The sequence below is a fragment of the Narcine bancroftii genome, chromosome 1 (assembly GCF_036971445.1).
Source record: "Narcine bancroftii isolate sNarBan1 chromosome 1, sNarBan1.hap1, whole genome shotgun sequence".
Taxonomy (NCBI): Eukaryota; Metazoa; Chordata; class Chondrichthyes; order Torpediniformes; family Narcinidae; genus Narcine; species Narcine bancroftii.
Window position 1 is genome coordinate 120,203,778 of NC_091469.1, and position 24,187 is coordinate 120,227,964.

The 24,187-nt window shown below is 39.5% G+C and overlaps 1 protein-coding gene across 2 annotated transcripts in view; it reads left to right on the forward strand.

Moving 5' to 3' along the window:
• The window catches only part of hexb (hexosaminidase B (beta polypeptide)), an 86,705-nt gene that overhangs the window by 9,375 nt on the left and 53,143 nt on the right, over positions 1-24,187 (forward strand). For both annotated transcript variants that reach the window (XM_069937283.1, XM_069937275.1), the window contains exons 3-6: positions 4,914-4,960; positions 6,707-6,817; positions 7,361-7,462; positions 10,132-10,261. In XM_069937283.1, coding sequence (XP_069793384.1) covers positions 4,914-4,960; positions 6,707-6,817; positions 7,361-7,462; positions 10,132-10,261 — 390 coding nt within the window. The remainder of the gene's footprint in view (positions 1-4,913; positions 4,961-6,706; positions 6,818-7,360; positions 7,463-10,131; positions 10,262-24,187) is intronic.

A 24,187-nucleotide genomic window follows, 5' to 3' on the forward strand; every position in this document is an offset into this window, starting at 1 on the left:
TGTCATATTTGTGAATGTGAAATAATTTGGCAAGAAGAGGATGCAAGTGTTTTAGGAACACATTTGATTGGAACTCTGCATTTATAATTATTCACTTTGGTAATTTGGGCAAGAAAAATGAAACTGGTATACAAAATCTGACAATATAAAGATGCTGCTCTTTTTAAAAAAAAATGAAGGCTGCAAAAAGGTTTCTTTGTGGTTTAACTAGTTCTCAATTCTTACTCAATGGGTGTAGGAAGTAATAAGTCTTAAATGCTGGGATTGGATGTCCTCTTGCCCGTCACAAATTTAGCTTGCAAATACTGGCCTAGTCAATTGTCTTTTCCAGAAACTTAAAGTTCCATCTTGCTGCAGTTCAAATTGAGTTTTTAATGCCAGACTTGAAATATTATATGTAGCCTTACTGCTGTCAAAAGGAGCTGTTACTTTATTCATATTTTTTCATTCTATATACCAGAAGGTTGTGAACATTTAATTGAAAAGTACATTCAAGTTAGAGATTACTAGATTTTGAGGCATTAAGGGAATTGAGGGATATAGGATTGGAGAGTCAAGTGAGCTGATCTAAAAGTTGGACCACGATTCTAATTGGCAGCTAAAATGACTGACTTTCTGGCTTTAATTTATATAGCAACTTAATGTACTATAAGATTTAAATGTTTTGTGTTCAATTTCCAAAGTGTATTTGGGAGTCTTGGTGTCAGGTGTTGAGTTGGAAGATTTTGGGTTTGACCCTCGTCTAAGACTGGAGCACCAACACCAATGTAGTACATCTCTTGGATGAGATGTACACTAATTAGCCTGGTTGATGCTACATTTTGACTCAAATGTTGTTCTTGGTGGGGGTTCATGGAATAGTCAGAACAATACTTCGGGACAGACGAGGTGAGCTGAAGGATCCATTTCTGTGCTGTAGTATTCTATGGTTCCAAGTACAAAAACAGAAAAATAGCATTGTTTTGCTTGCTCCAGTTTCCCAGCTTGATGAATACAGCCATCTTGATCGCTTTGCTCTACCAAAGAGAGCATTTATGTCATTGGTTGGTTAATGAAAATTTAGCTATGTATTTTTTTAGGATGTGTGGGCCAGGATGTGTGGGCCAGGATGTGTGGGCCAGGATGTGTGGGCCAGGATGTGTGGGCCAGGATGTGTGGGCCAGGATGTGTGGGCCAGGATGTGTGGGCCAGGATGTGTGGGCCAGGATGTGTGGGCCAGGATGTGTGGGCCAGGATGTGTGGGCCAGGATGTGTGGGCCAGGATGTGTGGGCCAGGATGTGTGGGCCAGGATGTGTGGGCCAGGATGTGTGGGCCAGGATGTGTGGGCCAGGATGTGTGGGCCAGGATGTGTGGGCCAGGATGTGTGGGCCAGGATGTGTGGGCCAGGATGTGTGGGCCAGGATGTGTGGGCCAGGATGTGTGGGCCAGGATGTGTGGGCCAGGATGTGTGGGCCAGGATGTGTGGGCCAGGATGTGTGGGCCAGGATGTGTGGGCCAGGATGTGTGGGCCAGGATGTGTGGGCCAGGATGTGTGGGCCAGGATGTGTGGGCCAGGATGTGTGGGCCAGGATGTGTGGGCCAGGATGTGTGGGCCAGGATGTGTGGGCCAGGATGTGTGGGCCAGGATGTGTGGGCCAGGATGTGTGGGCCAGGATGTGTGGGCCAGGATGTGTGGGCCAGGATGTGTGGGCCAGGATGTGTGGGCCAGGATGTGTGGGCCAGGATGTGTGGGCCAGGATGTGTGGGCCAGGATGTGTGGGCCAGGATGTGTGGGCCAGGATGTGTGGGCCAGGATGTGTGGGCCAGGATGTGTGGGCCAGGATGTGTGGGCCAGGATGTGTGGGCCAGGATGTGTGGGCCAGGATGTGTGGGCCAGGATGTGTGGGCCAGGATGTGTGGGCCAGGATGTGTGGGCCAGGATGTGTGGGCCAGGATGTGTGGGCCAGGATGTGTGGGCCAGGATGTGTGGGCCAGGATGTGTGGGCCAGGATGTGTGGGCCAGGATGTGTGGGCCAGGATGTGTGGGCCAGGATGTGTGGGCCAGGATGTGTGGGCCAGGATGTGTGGGCCAGGATGTGTGGGCCAGGATGTGTGGGCCAGGATGTGTGGGCCAGGATGTGTGGGCCAGGATGTGTGGGCCAGGATGTGTGGGCCAGGATGTGTGGGCCAGGATGTGTGGGCCAGGATGTGTGGGCCAGGATGTGTGGGCCAGGATGTGTGGGCCAGGATGTGTGGGCCAGGATGTGTGGGCCAGGATGTGTGGGCCAGGATGTGTGGGCCAGGATGTGTGGGCCAGGATGTGTGGGCCAGGATGTGTGGGCCAGGATGTGTGGGCCAGGATGTGTGGGCCAGGATGTGTGGGCCAGGATGTGTGGGCCAGGATGTGTGGGCCAGGATGTGTGGGCCAGGATGTGTGGGCCAGGATGTGTGGGCCAGGATGTGTGGGCCAGGATGTGTGGGCCAGGATGTGTGGGCCAGGATGTGTGGGCCAGGATGTGTGGGCCAGGATGTGTGGGCCAGGATGTGTGGGCCAGGATGTGTGGAAATTCACCAAGACAATGGTATCTTAAAACAATATTTTAAAATTAATAACATCTTAACTCTAAACTTAACTCCAACTATGTGCAAATGTATATACGTGTGTATGGATTACCCAAACCATTATAGCTTAGGCAAAAATTCTGAAAAAATCAAATTCAAAGTTCAGTCTGAAAATCTTGTTGAAACTCAAAACTTTTGTTCAGAAGTAATTATGTAGCTGAGACACTGAGTCATCAGACTTCTCAAACTCATGAATTCTTGTTGGGTTGTTTTCAGAGAAATGCTTCATATGAATGATGTGACACAACTTCCCCCTTCTTTGTGTAGGGGTTACAAAGCTTGTGACCTCCATAATGGTTTTTCAGAATCTGGCAAGGACCAGCTTCCATGCTGTATGATTGTCAGTTTTAATGATATTTAAACACTCCTAAAATTGTAAATACAAGACAAAGACCCACTAAAACTGCTACTTTAGTTAGTGTCACCAGTTAACTTATTGAAAGTGCAGTTTATTGAAGATGGGAAGATTGGTTGAATTTGACAGATCAGCATGTCCTTGAGTCCATTTCTGATAATGCAAGCAATATCTTGCGGGGGGGGGGGGGGGGGGGGTTGGTGAAGAAATCTAAGATGAAGGATTGATGACAAATGTTCCACTCTACAAAGGATACAAATATTTTGGTAATTTGTGCTACATTCGCACTCGTGTGCGCCTAGCCCAGGATTGCATTAATGTTCAAAACCACAAAGCATGGCAATTATTCTCTCTGGGTGAAATTAACCTCATCAATATGGTAGTGTTACTGTTATAGGGAACAGCAAATGAGAAATTGGAAATAATCAACTGGGAACACACTCCAGGTGGTTTCTCCTAATGCAGAAATCTTTTAGTCTCAGGAAATGAGCAAGATGGTTAGGCCTTGAATTCCTCAAAGAGGAAGAGTCGCAACCTGGCCCACCTTCCATAGCCTTGCTCAGCATCTCAGTTGAGGCCTCTATTTCATCTTGCTACTTCTGCTCTGTGTTCAGTTCATTTTTGCTATTTTGTTAATGACTTTTGGTTCTCAACATTGCCTCCATTTATCATTTGGATAAAAGCACTAATTATCTCAATGTAAATACTCTAATTGTCCCTTGTAGAGCTGATTCAGTAAGCATCCTTATAGCCAGAATTCACCAAGTGTACTGTACTAAAATGAGGTCCTGTCTATACTCTGGATAGAAATAATCTCTTCTATTTCAAAGAGTAGGGAGTTATCCTGATTAACCAACAAAAATTATCAGTCATCAGCTCATTATACAACATCTCACAAATAATTGATATTAATTGGCTAATGAGTTTCCAAAATGTGGCAATAGACTGGGCTTCAATGCACTTCATTACATTCTGCAGGTTTATTTTCTTAATGGGGTTGTAGCAATTAAACTTGATTGATTTCCCCAAAGTCTTAAACTATTGATCTGTGAAGAGTTTGAATTGCATTATGACTGCTGGAAAACAAATTTCCAATATTTAAAAGCTAAAAATCTTAATTGAAGAAAAAGCTGACCGGGAAACCATTTGCTGAAGTCTTTGGGGAAGGAGATATGGCACCCTTACATAATTTTGCCTATAATTCTAGATGTAAAACATGAATTTGAAACTTCCTCCCAAATTATCCATGCAAACAAATCCTTTATTATCCATCCTACATATGATATAAATGTTGGCCATGTCAGAAATATTCACTTTCCATATGTAAATAAGGGTAATATTCCAAACAGGAAGAATTGTGACTTGTTGAGAATTATTACTACATCCATTAAAGTGCTAGTTTTATAACCGGTGTTACAGTTATATTCAGTCATTTAACTGCATTGATTCAATACTGAAATTTAATTGTGTCCCTTAAGATGGGATAATTCTGTGCCTTTAAACTATTAGTTCTCTCTATGACTGGAGGGGTATCTGAGTGTTCTGGTTTCCCTTTGTATCCTTAAAAAAAAAGCTGGTACAGTAAGAAACTGCCTATTTTAAATTACCTTGTGCTATAGGATAGTGTAAAACATGGAGTTGATGGCCATGAGAGAAGTTTTGAAGATGCAAGTGGGGGAATAGTATTGTGCTGAGTGCAGGTGTGGACCTACAAAGGGAATAAAATCACCTGTATTATAATTGTCATTAGACACTCCTTGCTTGTTTTAGCACTATTCCTGTATTAATTAAACTAAAATAATGGGAAATGTTTTGGGAATATTTTACTTTTCTACTTTAAAACTATTAAATTTCATGCATGCTATTTTAATTGTTGTTAATATTTGGCAATGTTAACTAACTGCAAGTAAATTACCAACTTTTAAAATACTCTACTTGCCAAACTTGTTGTTTCAGGATTGGAGACATTTAGCCAATTGGTATATGAAGATGAATACATGACTGTAAGTTTTCAGATTTTTTCCTTTTATAGTTGCTAAGAGGTTTGAATTTGCTTTGACCTTCCGTTTAAACCAAATTTGATAGAAATCTTCACATACATTTTACAATTGGCTCTAACAGCCTGTCATTTTAAAAAAAAAAAGGAATAACATAGCACCCTCGCACAATTCATTGCAGGTTAGAATGCATTTATTTTTACTTGGCAAATGGAGAATTTTGTCGGGGTGGGGGGTGGTGGAGAAGGGGAAGCACTTTCTGTGCTTTGTAATTTTCTCAAGAACTTGATGTGATTTACAATCATCAGGAATTGCTTGCCTTTTTGTTTGAACAGAAAGCATGCTCTTGTGTTGCATTGCAAGCCATGGGCATAACAAGAAAAATGAGGATTATGGGAGCATACAAAGCTGTATAGCCCAGATACCAAGAACCCCCTCTTCTAACACATACTAGAGGTATTCCCCAACTTACGACTAATTAGGACCAAAGAATCGGTCGTATCTTGAAATGGACGCAAGTTGGGATTTTTCCTCTGCACATCTGAAGTCTTGAAGCCAACTTTTTAATGAAAATTTTCATCATCAGAACTTGTTAGTCAGTCATTTTCATAATCTGAACTTGTTAGTTGCTGACCTGGGGTTCATAGACTGGATGTCGCCATCTGGATTTCTGTGCACATGCACGAGTCTTCGATTGGCACATGCACGGAGGGTTTGTGTATTGGACTTTGGTTGGCTCACGAGTTGAACGCCCTAATGGATACTGAATTAGCTCCCTTAACCCGCACATGTGCCAACAACTCCAATACGTGAACCAACCTTGCATGCACCAACTGAAGACTTGCACAAGCGCACAGGAATCCAGAGGGCTGTGCCCAGTCTATAGACCCCGGGATGGTGACTGACAAGGTAAGTAAGCACATTTTGGCTTTTGCATTCCCTGTATCTCTGTTCTAGTTTGTCAAATACATCAAACTGCATAAATTTTATTTTTTTGTATTAAAAAAAAAAATTGGTCATATGTGTAGATGGTCGTAAATTGTGGAGTATCTGTATTTGGTTGTTTTTAACCTGTTCATCCAAAACATTGTTAAACTAAGAAAAACACCAACATTCTTTGAATGATTGAAGGGCATTCTATAATTGGCTGCCTTGTATAATGTAGATATGATAATTGGACCTTAGCAGAAATGTTGTTGCCTATCTAGTCCAGGGTTTGTTTAAGCCTCCTCTATCTGAATTTTTATAATGGGCTATTGTGTAGTGGAGTTGATATTAGCATGTTAGAAGTCTAGTCTGTGATTATTCAAGTTCTGTGGTTAACTATATTTGGGTGTAAGCCAAGGATACAAAATCTGTTTACCAAATAATTTTGTTGGAAAATACTGATGGCTTGTGATTTAAGTTTTTGTCTGAGGTCTTCACATCATACTCATAATTTGCACACATTGTGTTATTTAACATTTCCACTCCTACTTTTCACTTTCTTACCTTGGTCTCTATGATACTGTAATATATTGAGTAATGGCCTGACATTTGCCAGCCACTTAATCAAAATAAAACAGGACAATGCATGCTCCTTCTCTCTTCACATTCTGATTTGAGGACTATCTATAACTAATGTTAATTATGAATAGGATGGCTTTTGCAGCAAAAGAACCAGTATTGTGAAGTTTTCAAGTTGCAATGCTTTAAGGGCTCTGTTCCTGAAAATGTCAACCAAATGACTTGAAACCCATTCTGCTGTTTCAGCATCTCATTAATAAAACTGAGATCACGGATGCTCCACGATTTTCTCACAGAGGTGTTTTGCTTGATACATCTCGGCACTACTTGCCTGTTAAAGTAATACTTGAAACATTGGTGAGTGTCTTCAGTATATATTTTGCTCCTTGTAAAGATTTAAATTTAGTTTGGAAAGAAATTGAAATAGAAAATATAAATTTAATGTTAATTTAAAAGGTGGGAAGTGACTTATTTTAGCATCTGTTCTGATATGTTAAATCTGTACCATGAACTATTAGCAATTTGAATGTTTCTAAAGATTGAGTTCTTGGATGTGTTTCATACTCTAGGTGTTTTAACCAAAAAGGTTAACATTTTGCATATGCTATTTAATTTTTTTGAGCCACATAAATATCCTAGCTGTACTTTAGGTGAGAGGTCTTCACCTGTTTAAATTCTAAATGTTGAGCATCTGCATTCAAATGGGAAGTTGATTATTAATGTAAAGGGATAGATCATGGTTCCAGAACAAATATCGTCAGTAGTCATTACAATTTGTTACATTATATGACTGCCTTGTTGTTTAATTGTAATACATAATATAGTTGGAAATCAATTGAAAGTATCTCTGGAAGTAATAGCTCTTGGCAGTTGTAACTAATTTTCTTTGCCCTATTTCAGGATGCCATGTCATTCAATAAGTTCAATGTTTTCCATTGGCATATTGTCGATGACCCATCTTTTCCTTATCAAAGTATCACTTTTCCTGAGCTGAGTGCACAGGTTAGTAATTCGGCATTACAATTATGACTTTATACATGTGACTGCATACGAGGCATTTGAGTGCCAGTACAGTAATGTGCAAAAACAGTAATCCATCTTTTAAACCTTAAGAAATCTTCAATTACTTTATTCAAATGTTCCCTCTTAAATGTGTTTATTCCAAAGTTTTTTTTAAACTTCTCGTGCATTAGAATGTTCTTGATATAAAATCCAAGATCAGAATTTAAGTGCAGTTTGTAGTTAATAAAATGGAGTCAATTTGGGAACTACACTGCATTGGTTTCTCCAATTTTGTATATTTTGACCAAATACAGTATTTTCCTTGTTATCCAGCATCTACAAGGATAACTGATGTTGAATATGCAAATTCTCTGGATGACTGAGACTCTCTTTTATATTAAAAATACAGTTTAAAAGATGGTGCAAAATGTAATTTGGGGGAAAAAAATATCAGTATTGTAGTCTTTTTATGTAACGTTCACTTTAATTCCCATAAATTTGAAATGTAAATTTGAACCCCAGTCACTGGAACTGTAAGTGTTGTGACAGCTGCAGCAATAACTGATGTCGTCATAATTATCCCAGCCCCAAGTTTACAGATTAAAAACCTTACTAATGTACCTAATAATACAAATAAACTCTTTATTAGGCAGGGATGGGGTGAAACTTTGGGAGAATTGCCTTAGCAGTGAATGACATCAACCCGTCTTGCCTCCATGCCAGTGTCCTGGTCAGGCCCTTGGCGTGGCCCACCTTGTCTCCACTAGTGCTCATTCAACAGGGCAAACCTGAACACATCCAATGAAGTCTGTGGTACCCAGGAGGTCTATCTTATTCATCTGAATTATTTATTTATTTTGGGGGCTGGTTGTTTGCGCACTGTAGTTCTTGGAACAGTGTGAGTAAGTCTCCAGGCTTTAAGCCTGCCCTGCCATTCAATATGGTCATAGTAGATCTATGCTTGCCTCAATTCTTCTGTGTCAGTTCTCCACATATTGATGACAGGACAGGCTTGAAGCCTGGTGACCTACTTGCTATATGTCAAAATGTAAAAATACTCAGTCACAAGCCATTTTGGTTCACTAGTCCGTGCTGCCCAATTTACACCCAATTAACCTGCACCCCTGGTACGTTTCGAAGGTGGGAAGAAACCAGAGCCCTTGAGGGGAAAAACCCAGGCAGACATGAAGAGAACTTGCAAACTCCTTACAGATAGCAACCATATACTTGTGTTCAATTATTACTGTGGAGTTATCGATATACATCTTCACATTAAATATTTTCAATGATCTGGCCACCCTCTGAGATAGAGAATTCCAGAGATACACTGCCCTTGTTTTAAATAATTTGGTCGCTTGTAATTATTTTCCCATGGGCAAGCTATCTGCTGCTTAGTCAGTTAAGGATTTCATAAGAAAAATGTTAATACCTTTGACACTGGCCACATCTGCATTAGATATAGTATTCAGGAACTTGTTTTCCCATATACAAAAAAATCATAGCTATTTTCCTTGCAGTCTACTACTGAGTAGCCCAAGAACAGTATAATTCTCCACCAAATTGTGGAGTGCTATTCCATTAGGATTGCAATGATGTAGGATGGTCTTATCAGGAAATAACTGCATCATCCAAATCGAGATGTGGTTTAACTTTTTTAATGTGTTATCTATGTAGAAGGATGCTCTGGATCTAAATGTTTTGGCACATAAATTATTAGGGTTTATAGATTGTATACTGAAATCTTCACTAGTTTTTTCAGCCTTGTCTGTTTAAATATTTAACAAATAGTGTTTCTTTTTTTTAAGGTTAATGGGATGGGAAATGGGCAACAGTACAAATTGGGTTTGGAGAATAGGCTTGACCCCTAGAGACTGGAAGATGGATGATATAGAAAGACTAAAATGGAGTTTCCTTGAGATTTGTGTGAATTTGCGAGTCAGCGCACTGCTCATTGTTTTGTAAACAAGACTGAATTAAAATACAATTTTTATCTTGTTATTTGTCTTCAGCAGCATTTCCCCTCCACCCCCCCTACCCCCAACTGCAGTCATGGCTCCCCATCCATAAATCTCTGGCCTTCTCTGTACAGTTCTTCAAAATGAATATCAGTACTGACCACCAAGATTCACCACAGTTTGCACATCTCCTATTACAGCTTCAACAACCTAGGTTAACATTCAGCATTGTCTGTAAGGAATTTGTATGTTCTCTTAATTGCATGGGTTTTCTCTGGGCACTCTGGTTTTTCCCCCCCCTCCAAAAATGTATGTCACTTGTAGGTTAATTGGAGTATTTGGGCTCATGGGCTGGAAGGGCCTGTTACTGCACTGTACCTCTAAATTAAAAATCTTTCTCCACTTGAAGTCAAAGTTTTGATTCTCTGACCTTGGAGAGGGGAAGAAAATTCCCTCTCTCCCTAAATGAAAGTTAGCTGATTGCAACAGGTAGTAATTATTATCAATAAAACCTTTCCTAGCCAAATTTATCATATAAACTGACATACAGCGTCAATGTTCATCCAATTTGGTAACTACATGTACTTGAGGATTAATTGTTATAATTTCAAGCAAGTTGAGATATTCAACTGGAAATGTTAAACCCTGGGATTTGAATCCTTTATGCTTTATAGTGATTATTAATGCTAGATTGAAATTTTACTGTTTTTGTAGGGTGCATATCACCCAGTCACTCATATTTATACATTGAAAGATGTCCAAGCAGTTATTGAATATGCTCGTGAGAGGGGAATTCGGGTTATTCCAGAATTTGACACTCCAGGGCACACTCAGTCTTGGAAAGGTGAGTAGATGATCAGTTAAGACCTTTTGTTGCTCTTATTGACATTACCACTCCAAGGACTGTATGAAAAGATTCAGATTACTTTTTCCTTGCCTCCTTCTGCCCCATCCCTTCTAAAGTTTGAGATATGAGGTGACTATGGGTACTGTAGATTCTTCCATGAATGGGGGGGGGGGAAAGAAGGAAAAGGGTCGGCATGACAGTAGTTGAAAGATGAGTGGGGAATTTATGAATTGATGTGCTCCTTCTGTTTATGCTGGGCTTTTATGTGCCTAATGCCTACACAAGTTTTCAACCATTCTAAATGTTTGTTCACTTTGAGCTATTATGGGTCAAGGATTTGTGTTCATGAGGATGTGACCTTTTGTTCTGGCAACCTGTTAGTCTTTAACAGAACTTGAAATAGAACTATTTTGGGTATTTGGTTTCAGGCATAAAACAGTGTTTCCAATAAACTGGACTATGGTAGCCTGTCAAAAGTTGGGATATTAACCTTGAGGGTGGTGCTGATGTTGGTTTTCTTATTTAGTGAATTTGGAAGATTTTGTGGAGGCGATTCTTGCAGTGTCAAGTGATTTGAGGTGCCTACTGAAGTTAGCCTAGGTCTCCAAAGTGCATAAGAAGTCAGGGATCACAGCTACCTAGTAGACAATTTTGTGACATCAGTGGACTTGATTTTCAAACTGTTTTCTTAAATCTATAAAGCTGTGTTGGCACATTAGGAACCACAATTCAGTGATGGAATTTACCAGAAACTTGGAAAGTATTTTAAGGTGAATCTTTATTGTTGGATAACTGAGGGTAGATTGTTGGAGAACATTTGTCTTGTGGATGTTGACTACAAATCCAATTCTTCTGTGTGCTTCAGTAAATGAGTTGTCAAAGGCTTGGAGCTCTGCCTCTCCACAAATGCAGGTATTATCTCTGTCTGCAATTTGAATCTTTGATTGTAAAGCATTTGTCAAACGAAGAAATAGTTTTAAAGTTTTTGTATAATACAGAAAAAAATGATTGATGCATAACACTGTTACAGCTGTAAAGTAAGCAAATTCATTGACATTTCTTTTAACCTTGTCTAACATTGATTCAAAGATGTATTGAAAAGCAAAGAAAAAAATATATAATCCAAGTCCTGAACCATTCCAAAGTTGCATGGCAATATAAAGAAAAAGTATACTGAGTAAAATTAAGAAATGCAAATCCACGAGAATCAAGTTACATAATATCATTCCCATTAAAGGTTATGAAAGTAATTCAAAAAGGAGCCCCAAAGATTAGAAAAATTTAAAACATTTGTTGAATATCTTACTTTCAAAGTTAAATATGACATCATTGAGTGGGTGGGACAGCATCTTTCCTTCTGATCAAAATTACTCTTGTAATAAGTATAGGCTAATGATACATGAAGTTGAGATGAAGACCATTTCATTACCTTCTGTTCAGCCATCCCAAACAAGGCTATTAACAGATCTGGTGTTAATTTTGTATTAATTATTGATAAAGTACAGAAAACTTCTTCCCAATATTTGACTAGGATCAGACAAAACCAATGATCCGTTCTCATTCTTGCATTTGTCAGAGAGCTAATACTAGGATAAATATGAACTAATTTAACTTTTGACATACAAGCTTTGTGTAAAGGTTAAAACCTTGTGTTTTTGATTCTTAGTTAAATTTGTGCTTCTCTTTAAGAAAGACTATTGTTTCTAGTGTTACCATAGTGACTAGAACGTATGTTGGAATATCCACTCAGAGCTTGCATCTCCTTCAAACTTTGAATTTGTTTTTTTATCTTCTTGAAGTTAAATATCTTTATTTTAAATACACTATGCTTTATTTATTCATTGTTATGAAAATATTAATGTGAAATTATGCAAAATGTATTATCAATGAATTAAAGCTGCATCTATAAAGTTTGGTTCATTGGATTTTGGGTGCGCGAGATTGGGTGCGCGAGATTGGGTGCGCGAGATTGGGTGCGCGAGATTGGGTGCGCGAGATTGGGTGCGCGAGATTGGGTGCGCGAGATTGGGTGCGCGAGATTGGGTGCGCGAGATTGGGTGCGCGAGATTGGGTGCGCGAGATTGGGTGCGCGAGATTGGGTGCGCGAGATTGGGTGCGCGAGATTGGGTGCGCGAGATTGGGTGCGCGAGATTGGGTGCGCGAGATTGGGTGCGCGAGATTGGGTGCGCGAGATTGGGTGCGCGAGATTGGGTGCGCGAGATTGGGTGCGCGAGATTGGGTGCGCGAGATTGGGTGCGCGAGATTGGGTGCGCGAGATTGGGTGCGCGAGATTGGGTGCGCGAGATTGGGTGCGCGAGATTGGGTGCGCGAGATTGGGTGCGCGAGATTGGGTGCGCGAGATTGGGTGCGCGAGATTGGGTGCGCGAGATTGGGTGCGCGAGATTGGGTGCGCGAGATTGGGTGCGCGAGATTGGGTGCGCGAGATTGGGTGCGCGAGATTGGGTGCGCGAGATTGGGTGCGCGAGATTGGGTGCGCGAGATTGGGTGCGCGAGATTGGGTGCGCGAGATTGGGTGCGCGAGATTGGGTGCGCGAGATTGGGTGCGCGAGATTGGGTGCGCGAGATTGGGTGCGCGAGATTGGGTGCGCGAGATTGGGTGCGCGAGATTGGGTGCGCGAGATTGGGTGCGCGAGATTGGGTGCGCGAGATTGGGTGCGCGAGATTGGGTGCGCGAGATTGGGTGCGCGAGATTGGGTGCGCGAGATTGGGTGCGCGAGATTGGGTGCGCGAGATTGGGTGCGCGAGATTGGGTGCGCGAGATTGGGTGCGCGAGATTGGGTGCGCGAGATTGGGTGCGCGAGATTGGGTGCGCGAGATTGGGTGCGCGAGATTGGGTGCGCGAGATTGGGTGCGCGAGATTGGGTGCGCGAGATTGGGTGCGCGAGATTGGGTGCGCGAGATTGGGTGCGCGAGATTACAAAAAGAGTGGGGGAGATTCAAACTAGAGGGTATGGTTTAAGATTGAAGGGGGAAAATTATAAGGGGAACATGAGGGGAAATTTCTTTACGCAAAGGGTGGTGAGGATGTGGAATGAGCTTCTGACAGACGTGGTCGAGGCGGGATCATTGGTTACATTTAAGGAAAGACTAGATAGTTACATGGATAGGAGAGGACTGGAGGGGTATGGACCGGGTGCTGGTCAGTGAGACTAGGAGGGTGGGGATTTGTTGCGGCATGGACTAGTAGGGCCGAACTGGCCTGTTCTGTGCTGTAAGTGGTTATATGGATTAAAAAGATAGTAATTCTGAATACTGTAGCCCACATTTCCTTGAAGATGCCATGTTTTGAAATCGAGATATCTTGGAACCTGTAAAGTGTTATCTATATTTTGATTCAAATAAAATTTTTAATTGTGTGGTTTGGAAGAAAGGGTCATAAAATTTATCTGAAAGAACTCAACTTCCTGAAAGCAAATAGGCAACTTTGCTGTAACAATAGATATTTCAATTCTAAGAATCTCTGTTATCTGTGAATTGCACAGTTTAAACCAAGCCAAGGACTGCAAGACACCCGTGACCTTGGAAAGCAGCTCTGGTTTGCAATATCTGACAGAAAGCCCAGAATGTATTACTAACACCTGATAAGCTAGCTTGTGTGAAGTACTATAGGTTCAACCAAGCAGCAATCCTCTTAAAGGGACCAAGTAAGATACAAATTTGTTTACAGTTCCCAGAAACCAAGATAAGCCAGGAGAAGACAGGATACAGAATGAATAACCCAAGATGGATAAGAAGTCTCGTCAGGCTAAAGACCTTAAGCAACCGCTCCCCTCAAAGAACTGTTTGGTTGTGAGTTGAGCCAGTAAGGTGGATCAACAACACTTGGCAGGAGTTTGGGGGCAGCCACCAAAGAAATGGCTTCAACTACCAAGCAAGAAGACTCTGATAAGGCACTGCAGACCACATTAACTGACTTAAAAGGATAGTGAAACTAGAATAGATGAAAGTGTGTTGCAAAACCCCATTGGTACTGTACCAAGCAAAATGCAGAAGATGCACTTGATCAGCAATATCTGAAAGTTTAGATGTGAATCCTGACAGTATTTCCAAGGTTATGAACACAGGAGGATTTTAAGTCTTCAAAGGCATCTTGAGCAAGTACTGCAGCTTCAGGTGCTTTAAGCATATCAGCTATGCATGCTAAGGCACAAGCAGACTTGGCTACTATCTGTGCACAACATGAGTGGCTGGAGAAAAGATGTGCTTTTGAGGATAAAGAAGCTGAAATCAGGAATCAGCAACTAAAGTTACAAATGGCTAGTGAAGAACAAAATAGATTATTGAATAAAGAAACTAGAGTTTGAGGAAAAATGTGCTTTGAATATGGTCAGAACATTAGCTCTGGCTTCTGCAAGATTTTTTCACTCAAAGTGAAATACCCAAAGGGCTGGTACCCAACATAACAGCAGATCAATGGTAGCCATGAGAAACAAGTACAGGTAGACGATCCTTTATCTGGACATCTAAAATCTGGAAAGGTCCAAAATCCAGCAAGTGGGGTCGGTTGGGGGAGATGGCTGGGCTACTGGAAGGGGGTGGGGGTGGATACGGCAGCACAATTTGGGTGGGCTTTCTGAAATCTGGAAAAATCAGAAATTTGGAACACACCGTCCCGCAAGGGATTCGGATAAAGGATCATGTACCTGTATACATGAGTAGGGAGCCATGGGGGTCACTGCTGGTACTCAAATGACAATGACCAATCCTATGAGAAGAGCTAGTGAAATTCACTTGCTTCAGAGCACACCATATATGAATCTTTCTGAGAGTATTTCAAAAAAATTCAACCATGTGAGTTGATCATACTCTACCATTGATGTCTCTTCGATTGGCTGAAGAACCAGCAACAAGTTGAGGATTTCCATCAATGTCATAACTTTTAACTCAAGGCACCAGTTCAAGATCAGTTTTCTCCATTCACATCAAGACAACCAGTCGCAAGCCATGGTGAACAAGACAAAAAAATATCACTTAGCAGAAATTTCATTTTGCTGTGCTAACCTAGCAAAACAAAAAAACCGTTCATGTGGTTTATCTGAGAAGGAAATTCCAGTTTTTAATGGAGATCCATTACAATATCTGATGTTCATGAAATCTAAAATCACTAACATTCATCTGTATTACCTGGGACACTATACTGGAGGACAGGTGAAGGAGTTAGTGAAAAGTTGCCAATGAACATAAAATCGCAAGGGCCACACGTAGACAAGATTCTTTCTTGGTCATCAATAAAATCAGGGGACACAAAGGCTTTACACTCTTCTGAGAGGATGTAGTAATACAATGAGAGGTAGTGTACATTTGCAAGAGCTGAATTTGCTTGCTAATTTGTTGATTATTGTAAATTAAAAGCTGAGGAAATTATGGAGAACCAAAGCTGCAGATCTTAAAATGATTCCTAGAAGGGATGTAACTTTTGAGGATGTTCTACAATTCTTAGAATGGCATGTATATATTTGGATCACATCAGCATTTTGAAATATTAAGGTTACTTCAATTGTTCCTAAAGATGTAAAAGGGTCTAAATCCTCTCAGCAGAAATGTATCAGATACAAGCACAAGAAAGGATAAGGGAACAATGAAAAACGATCAGATTGTTCAGGAAAGCAGTTTGTATTGCTTTAGAAAGATGTTCATGATTGGAGAAAAAGTCACATGAGAAATTTTCTTTTAAAAGAATGGAATATGCTTTGGTTACTTGTGTAAAGGACACATCAGCAAAACTTGTAATAAGTGACTCAGTGGTGATATATGCATTTTAAAGTATCCCAAGTTAGTGCATACTCAAAGTAAAGTTGAGAAGGATGTCGAGCAATCTGAATCCAAGACCAAAAACGCAGTCAAAGAGAATGCCTCTGCTTTGGTTCAGACAAACAGTCTTACTGGAGCCAGTGACAAAGCTCTCATTAGTTCCTGTGCAGGTTAAAACTAAAAAGGAGCTTCATACTGAAAACCTATGCATTTCTTGATCCAGGAAGTACAGCATCATTTTATACCATTTAATTAATAAACTTCATAGTAAAAATCACAGATCTCATTGAAGACTATGAATGATGAAGAGCATTGAAACTAATACTGGATTGAATAGCAATTAATTTTGTGATCTTCCAAGAGTATATACTTAGAAGACTTTGCCTGTAAATAAGGAGAATATTCCCTATCAGGATGATGTCACAGTGTGATCATCTAAGAGACCTTTCCTTACCCAAGATTGATGCCAAAATTGAGATGTTAATTGGATTAGGGGTACCTAAAGATCTTGAACCTCTGGTAGTAATGAGTCAAAAAGACAGACCTTGTGGTGTGAGAACATTGCTTGGATGGACAATTAATGGACCATTAGGAGGAAAAATTAATAGTGATCAGGGGTCGTCAAATGTGAATGTCAACTGAATTTCAGTTGTCAAATTTGATGACCGTGGGAACAATAGTTTAAAATCTCTTCCTGAATGTCTCATAGATATTCAAGAAACTTTGAAGGAGGACCAGCAATTTCTGGATTTGGTTTCAAATTGTTAAACATTTTGATGATCATTACTGTATAGAATTACCTTTGAAGAAAAGGGAAATTTGTAGGCCAAATAACAAAATAATTGCAGAACAGCATCTGCTGAATTTGAAGAGAAAATTCAAGAGAAATTCTTCCTTTCATTTGGAATATACCAGTGTCATGTTGGACATGATAGGCAAGGGTTATGTAAAAAAAGGTATCAGAAGATACCTTGGAATGTAAAGATGGTTTAAAAAAAAAATGGTATTTGCCTCATAGCAACATAGAATTATAGAAAATAGGTGTAAGTCATTTGGCCCTTCAAGCCTACACCGCCATTCATTTTGATCATGGCTGATCATCTACTCAGTACCTGTCTTCTTCCCATAGCCCTGATTATTTTTTAAAAATCTAACTCCCTCTTAAATATCGATAAGGAACTGATTGCAACTACTTCCTGTGGCAAAGAATTCCACAGATTCACCACTCTGGGGGGGGTGGGTGGGGAATTCTCATCTCAGTCTTAAGACTTGCCCATTATCCATAAATTGTGACCTCTTGTTCTGGTCTTCCCTAACAATGGGAACAACCTTCCTGTCCAATCTCTTAAGAATTTTGTTTCAATAAGATCCTCCTTAATCTTCTAAATTCCAGTCTTTCTTCGTATTCAAGTCTAGCCATCCCTGGTATCAATGTAGTGAACCTTCTTTGCACTCTCTCTATAGCAAGGATGTCTTTCCTCAAATAAGGATTTGTACATCCACAAAATAAACTGTTGTATTTGATTGTGGAGCACCATTTCAAGAAGTTTCATTGAATTCTCAAATTTTACAAGATCCATACTTAACTAGTACTTTAATAGGTGTTTTGATAAGATTTTGCAAAGGTCCTATTGTAATTACTGCAGATATTGAAGTGATGTTTCATCAAGTAAAAGTAACAAGATTTCTTTATGATATGGCAGCCTAATGGTGGTGATTACAGTAAAAATGTGATTGAATACAGAATGACAGTTCATTTATTTGGAGCAAGTTGTGCAAATTTTGCTCTCAGAAAATGTGCTGAAGCTGAAGTAATTTAGTTCTCAAGCTATAAGCATCATAAATAATTTGTCTTACTTCACTGTTTTCAGAAAACATGAGTTAAGAGATCTAATAAAGGAGGTTTCTTCCTTACGAAATGGATTAGCAACAGTCAAGATATGTTGGCTGCTCTTCCTGAGGCAGAAAGAGCAAAGGAGATAAAGCATATTGATTTGGATTGTGACGTCCTACCTGTCAAAAGAATTCTAGGGGTGCAATGGTGTTCAATCTGAAGTTTTTAAATTCAAAATTGTTTTGAAAGAACGGCCTTTATCAGGAAGTGGTATTCTTTTGATTGTAAGCTTGATATATGATCATTTGGGAATATTGGCACCAATAGAATTAATAGTCAAGAAAATACTGCAAGAATTGTGCAGAAGAAAATTTGGATGGGATGAAACTATACCATGCTCCATTGCACAAAATTGGAGCAATTGGATTGAGTCTTAAAAATGTTGGAGAATTTTGAAATCAACAGATGTTTTAAACCTACAGACTTTGGAATTGCCACATTTGCTCAGTTACACCATTTTGCTGACAGAGGCGAAGGTAGTTTTGGTATTGTCAGTTATTTAGTTCCACGAAATAACCTAGAGCGAGTACATTGTGGATTTGTAATGGGAAAAGCCAGAGTGACTCCATTAAAGCCAGTTTGACTGCCACTAATATGGCAAGCAAAATGGACACTGTTAAGAAGAGAATGACAGATGGTGTTAGCAGACTGTTTTGGACTGAGTACATCAATGTTTTAAATACATTAATAGCAAAACCATGAGGCTTCATACCTTTGTGACTAACAAAATTAATGAGATTGAGAAGGTTTCACATGCTAATCAATGGGAGAAATGTTAAAACAGTGGATAAGGGAGCTGATAAGGCTTCACGAGGATCAAAAGTACTTTTTCTGAAAAGAGCCAACAATTGGGTGTTCGGTCCTCAATTTCTTTTGCAATCTCAAGAATGGCCTCAAAATCCAGAAGAGTTGAAAGAATTTTCAATGGAGGATCCTGAAATCCAAAACACTAATTTGAATACTTTTCAAATAACTAATGAATTTGGATTGTCATATTTTTGTTTGTGTGGGGGAGGGGGGAGAAGGTTGTAGCATTTTTCTTTAGGTTAAAAACTGCTTTTAAATTGTATCATGAAAGAATCTAATTCTAACAGTTGGCGAATGCTGAATTGGAGATGATTCTTTTTCATCAGAAAAAGGAGATGGATGATGAGATCAAAATTGAAGAAGAATCTGAATGTTATAAAAGCAATTTGTGTGTCCAAGCTAAGTCCCAATCTTGTAAATGATGTATTGAGAGTAGGAGGAAGATTGGATATTTCACTTCTGACAATAATACTTTTTCCAATTATCTTGGCTAAGCAATTTCATATTTCTGATTGGTTGATCATACACATGAAAAAAAAGTCAATGTGGCTATAATCACATTAACAGATTTACGCCAGAAATATTGGATACTTGGTGGTTCATCATGATCAAAAGAATTGTATCAAAATATGTTAATTGTCAACATACAAATGCTAAACCTGGACAACAAATGGCGGATTTGCCACAAGACAATTTCATGTGATGACCTCCATTTACATATGTGGGAGCTGATTATTTTGGTCCTTTGCAAGTAATATACAACTGTTGAAAAGTGATACGGAGCTATTTTTTACCTGTTTGACTTCGAGAGCGATTCATATTGAAGTAGCGCCATCGCTTGATACAGATTCTTTTTATCAATGTTCTTCGTTTTATTGCCAGACGTGGTCAAATGAAGGAAATGTTCTGATAATGGATCTAACTTTACAGGAGCTCAATTAGAGTTAAGAAAAGCAATTCAAAATTGGAATCTACATCAAATTCATGATGCATTACTTCAAAACTGAATTAATTGGATATTTAACCCACCCACAAGATCACATCATTGTGTGTGGGGAAAGAATGATTAGATCAATCAAAAAAAATTCTTAATTCCATTTTGAATAGTAAAATACTCAATGATCTTCAGACAATATTTGTGAGTTGAAACTATTTTAAATAGTTGTCCAATAATGAAAATTTCTGTTGATTCAAATGACACTAAATCTCTTGCTAATTAAATCTAAACCTTTAATGCTTCAGGTCAATTTCAGAAAGATTTATGTAAGACGCAGATGGAAACAAGTGTAGTTTATTGCAAATTTATTTTGGAAAAGATGGATTAAAGAATGAGAGACAAAAATGGGCTTAAAGCTAAATACAATTTTGTATGCAGAGATGGTGATTATCATGGATGATTCTTCACCACGGGGAAAAAATCGTGGCTACAGTTCGGCAAGTGCATTAAAACAAAGACTGGTTACTTCAATACTAAAATCTGTCTTTTACAGGAAGCTGAAAGTTTTGATTTCTAATCTTGTACTTTATTTTCTTTGTATCTGTAATTAATTGTATGTTTGTCATTAATGTCTATTATAATAATTGGGGGCCAGAATGTAAAGGTTAAAAACCTGTTTTTGATTCTTAGTTAATTTTGTGCTTCTCTTTTAGAAAGTCACCATGGTAACACTACAAACAATAGTCTATAAAATAGCATCGGATGTCCCCCAAAGTTCCTCAACATGATTATCCAACTGCACGAAAACCAACAAGGTCGGGTCAGATACAGCAATGAGCTCTCTGAACCCTTCTCCATTAACAATGGCGTGAAGCAAGGCTGTGTTCTGGCACCAACCCTCTTTTCAATCTTCTTCAGCATGATGCTGAACCAAGCCAAGAAAGACCCCAACAATGAAGACGCTGTTTACATCCGGTACCGCACGGATGGCAGTCTCTTCAATCTGAGGCGCCTGCAAGCTCACACCAAGACACAAGAGAAACTTGTCCGTGAACTACTCTTTGCAGATGATGCCGCTTTAGTTGCCCATTCAGAGCCAGCTCTTCAGCGCTTGACGTCCTGCTTTGCGGAAACTGCCAAAATGTTTGGCCTGGAAGTCAGCCTGAAGAAAACTGAGGTCCTCCATCAGCCAGCTCCCCACCATGACTACCAGCCCCCCCACATCTCCATCGGGCACACAAAACTCAAAACAGTCAACCAGTTTACCTATCTCGGCTGCACCATTTCATCAGATGCAAGGATCGACAATGAGATAGACAACAGACTCGCCAAGGCAAATAGCGCCTTTGGAAGTCTACATAAGAGTCTGGAAAAACAACCAACTGAAAAACCTCACAAAGATAAGCGTATACAGAGCCGTTGTCATACCCACACTCCTGTTCGGCTCCGAATCATGGGTCATCTACCGGCACCACCTACGGCTCCTAGAACGCTTCCACCAGCGTTGTCTCCGCTCCATCCTCAACATCCATTGGAGCGCTTACACCCCTAACGTTGAAGTACTCGAGATGGCAGAGGTCGACAGCATCGAGTCCACGCTGCTGAAGATCCAGCTGCGCTGGATGGGTCACGTCTCCAGAATGGAGGACCATCGCCTTCCCAAGATCGTGTTATATGGCGAGCTCTCCACTGGCCACTGTGACAGAGGTGCACCAAAGAAAAGGTACAAGGACTGCCTAAAGAAATCTCTTGGTGCCTGCCACATTGACCACCGCCAGTGGGCTGATATCGCCTCAAACCGTGCATCTTGGCGCCTCACAGTTTGGCGGGCAGCAACCTCCTTTGAAGAAGACCGCAGAGCCCACCTCACTGACAAAAGACCGCAGAGCCCACCTCACTGACAAAAGGCAAAGGAGGAAAAACCCAACACCCAACCCCAACCAACCAATTTTCCCTTGCAACCGCTGCAATCGTGTCTGCCTGTCCTGCATCGGACTTGTCAGCCACAAACGAGCCTGCAGCTGACGTGGACTTTTTACCCCCTCCATAAATCTTCGTCCGCGAAGCCAAGCCAAAGAATATGTTGTAATATCCACACAGACTAAGAGTTTGCATCTCATCCTTCAAACTGAAGGGGATGTGAGCACGAGATAATTTTCTTTGAATTCATCTATTTCTTGTATCTCTTTGAAGTTAAATATAGTTGTATTTTTAAAATAAGTACATGCTTTGTTCATTATGAAAATCTTTTTTTTTTTTTTTTTAAATTTTTTATTTTTCACACCATAAATCACAATAGCCATGATCTACACTTTTTCTTTTCCACACATTTACAGTGACTTTTTCTCCCTCCCCCCTCCCTCCTCCCAAGCCACCCCCCCATCCCCCCCCTCATCCATTTTAGTTATACAATCTAGGTTGCATTAATTCAGTTAGACAATGTTGTCATTCAACAAAAATACACCAGAAATTCTACTGAGTCCATTCTTTTCTTTTCTTCTCCTTCCATCAACTTAGGTAATGTTTGTTCCCGGTAGGTTTTCGCTATTGTATTTAATGTAAGGCTCCCATACTTGTTCGAATATTTCAATATTATTTCTTAAACTATATGTTATTTTTTCTAATGGAATACATTTATTCATTTCTATATACCATTGTTGTATTTTCAAATTATCTTCCAATTTCCAGGTTGACATAATACATTTTTTTGCTACAGCTAGGGCTATCTTAACAAATCTTTTTTGTGCATCCTCCAAGTCAATTCCAAATTCTTTATTTTTTATGTTACTTAGGAGAAAGATCTCTGGATTCTTTGGTATATTGTTTTCTGTTATTTTATTTAATATCTGATTGAGATCATCCCAAAATTTTTCTACTCTCTCACATGTCCAGATTGCATGAATTGTTGTTCCCCTTTCTTTTTTACATCGAAAACATCTATCAGATACTGTTGGGTCCCATTTATTTAACTTTTGCGGTGTAATGTATAGTCTGTGTAACCAATTATATTGTATCATACGCAGCCTCGTATTTATTGTATTTCTCATCGTTCCAGAGCATAACTTCTCCCATGTTTCCTTTTTTATCTTTATATTTAAATCTTGTTCCCATTTTTGTTTAGTTTTACCATTTGTTTCCTCATTTTCCTTTTCTTGCAGTTTAATATACATATTTTTTATAAATCTTTTGATTAACATTGTATCTGTAATCACATATTCAAGGTTACTTCCCTCTGGTAAACTCAAGTTGCTTCCTAATTTATCTTTCAAGTAGGATCTCAGTTGGTAATATGCCAGCGCTGTATCTCCCGTTATATTGTACTTATCTCTCATTTGTTCAAAGGATAAGAATCTACTTCCTGAAAAACAATTTTCTATTCTTTTAATCCCTTTTTTTTCCCATTTTCTAAAGGCAAGGTTGTCTATTGTAAAAGGGAGTAGCTTATTTTGCGTCAATATTAGTTTTGGTATTTGATAATTTATTTTATTTCTTTCTACATGAATCTTCTTCCATATATTGAGGAGATGGTGTAATACTGGAGAAGTTCTATGTTGTACCAATTTTTCGTCCCATTTATATAATATGTGTTCAGGTATCTTTTCCCCTATTTTATCTAATTCTAGTCTCGTCCAGTCTGGTTTTTCCCTTGTTTGATAAAAATCTGATAGGTACCTTAATTGTGCGGCTCTATAATAATTTTTGAAGTTTGGCAATTGTAAGCCTCCTTGTTTATACCATTCTGTTAATTTGTCTAGTGCTATCCTCGGTTTCCCCCCTCTCCATAAAAATCTCCTTATTATTTTCTTTAACTCTTTGAAGAATTTTTCTGTCAGTTGTATTGGCAATGCCTGAAATAAGTATAGTATCCTTGGAAAAATGTTCATTTTAATACAGTTTATCCTTCCTATCAGTGTTAGTGGTAGCTCTTTCCAATGCTCTAAATCGTCCTGTAATTTTTTCATTAGTGGATTGTAATTGAGTTTATATAATTGGCCTAGATTTTTGTTTATTTTACACCTAGGTATCTTATTGCCTGCGTTTGCCATCTGAATGGGGATTCCTCCTTAAATTTTGAGAAATCCGCGTTATTCATAGGCATTGCTTCACTTTTATTTACGTTTATCTTGTATCCCGACACTTCTCCATATTCCTTCAATTTCTTATATAGTTCTTTTATTGATAGTTCTGGTTCTGTTAAGTACACTATCACATCATCCGCAAACAGACTGATTTTATATTCCCTGTCTTTTATTTTTATTCCTTTTATATTATTATCTCTTCTTATCGATTCTGCTAGTGGTTCTATAGCTAGCGCAAACAATAATGGTGATAGTGGGCATCCCTGCCGCGTTGACCTGCTTAAGTTAAATTGCTTTGATACATGTCCATTTACTGTCACTTTCGCTAACGGTCCCTTATATAATGCTTTAATCCAATTAATATACTTCTCCGGTAAACTGAATTTTTGCAATACTTTGAACAAGTAATTCCATTCTACTCTGTCGAAGGCCTT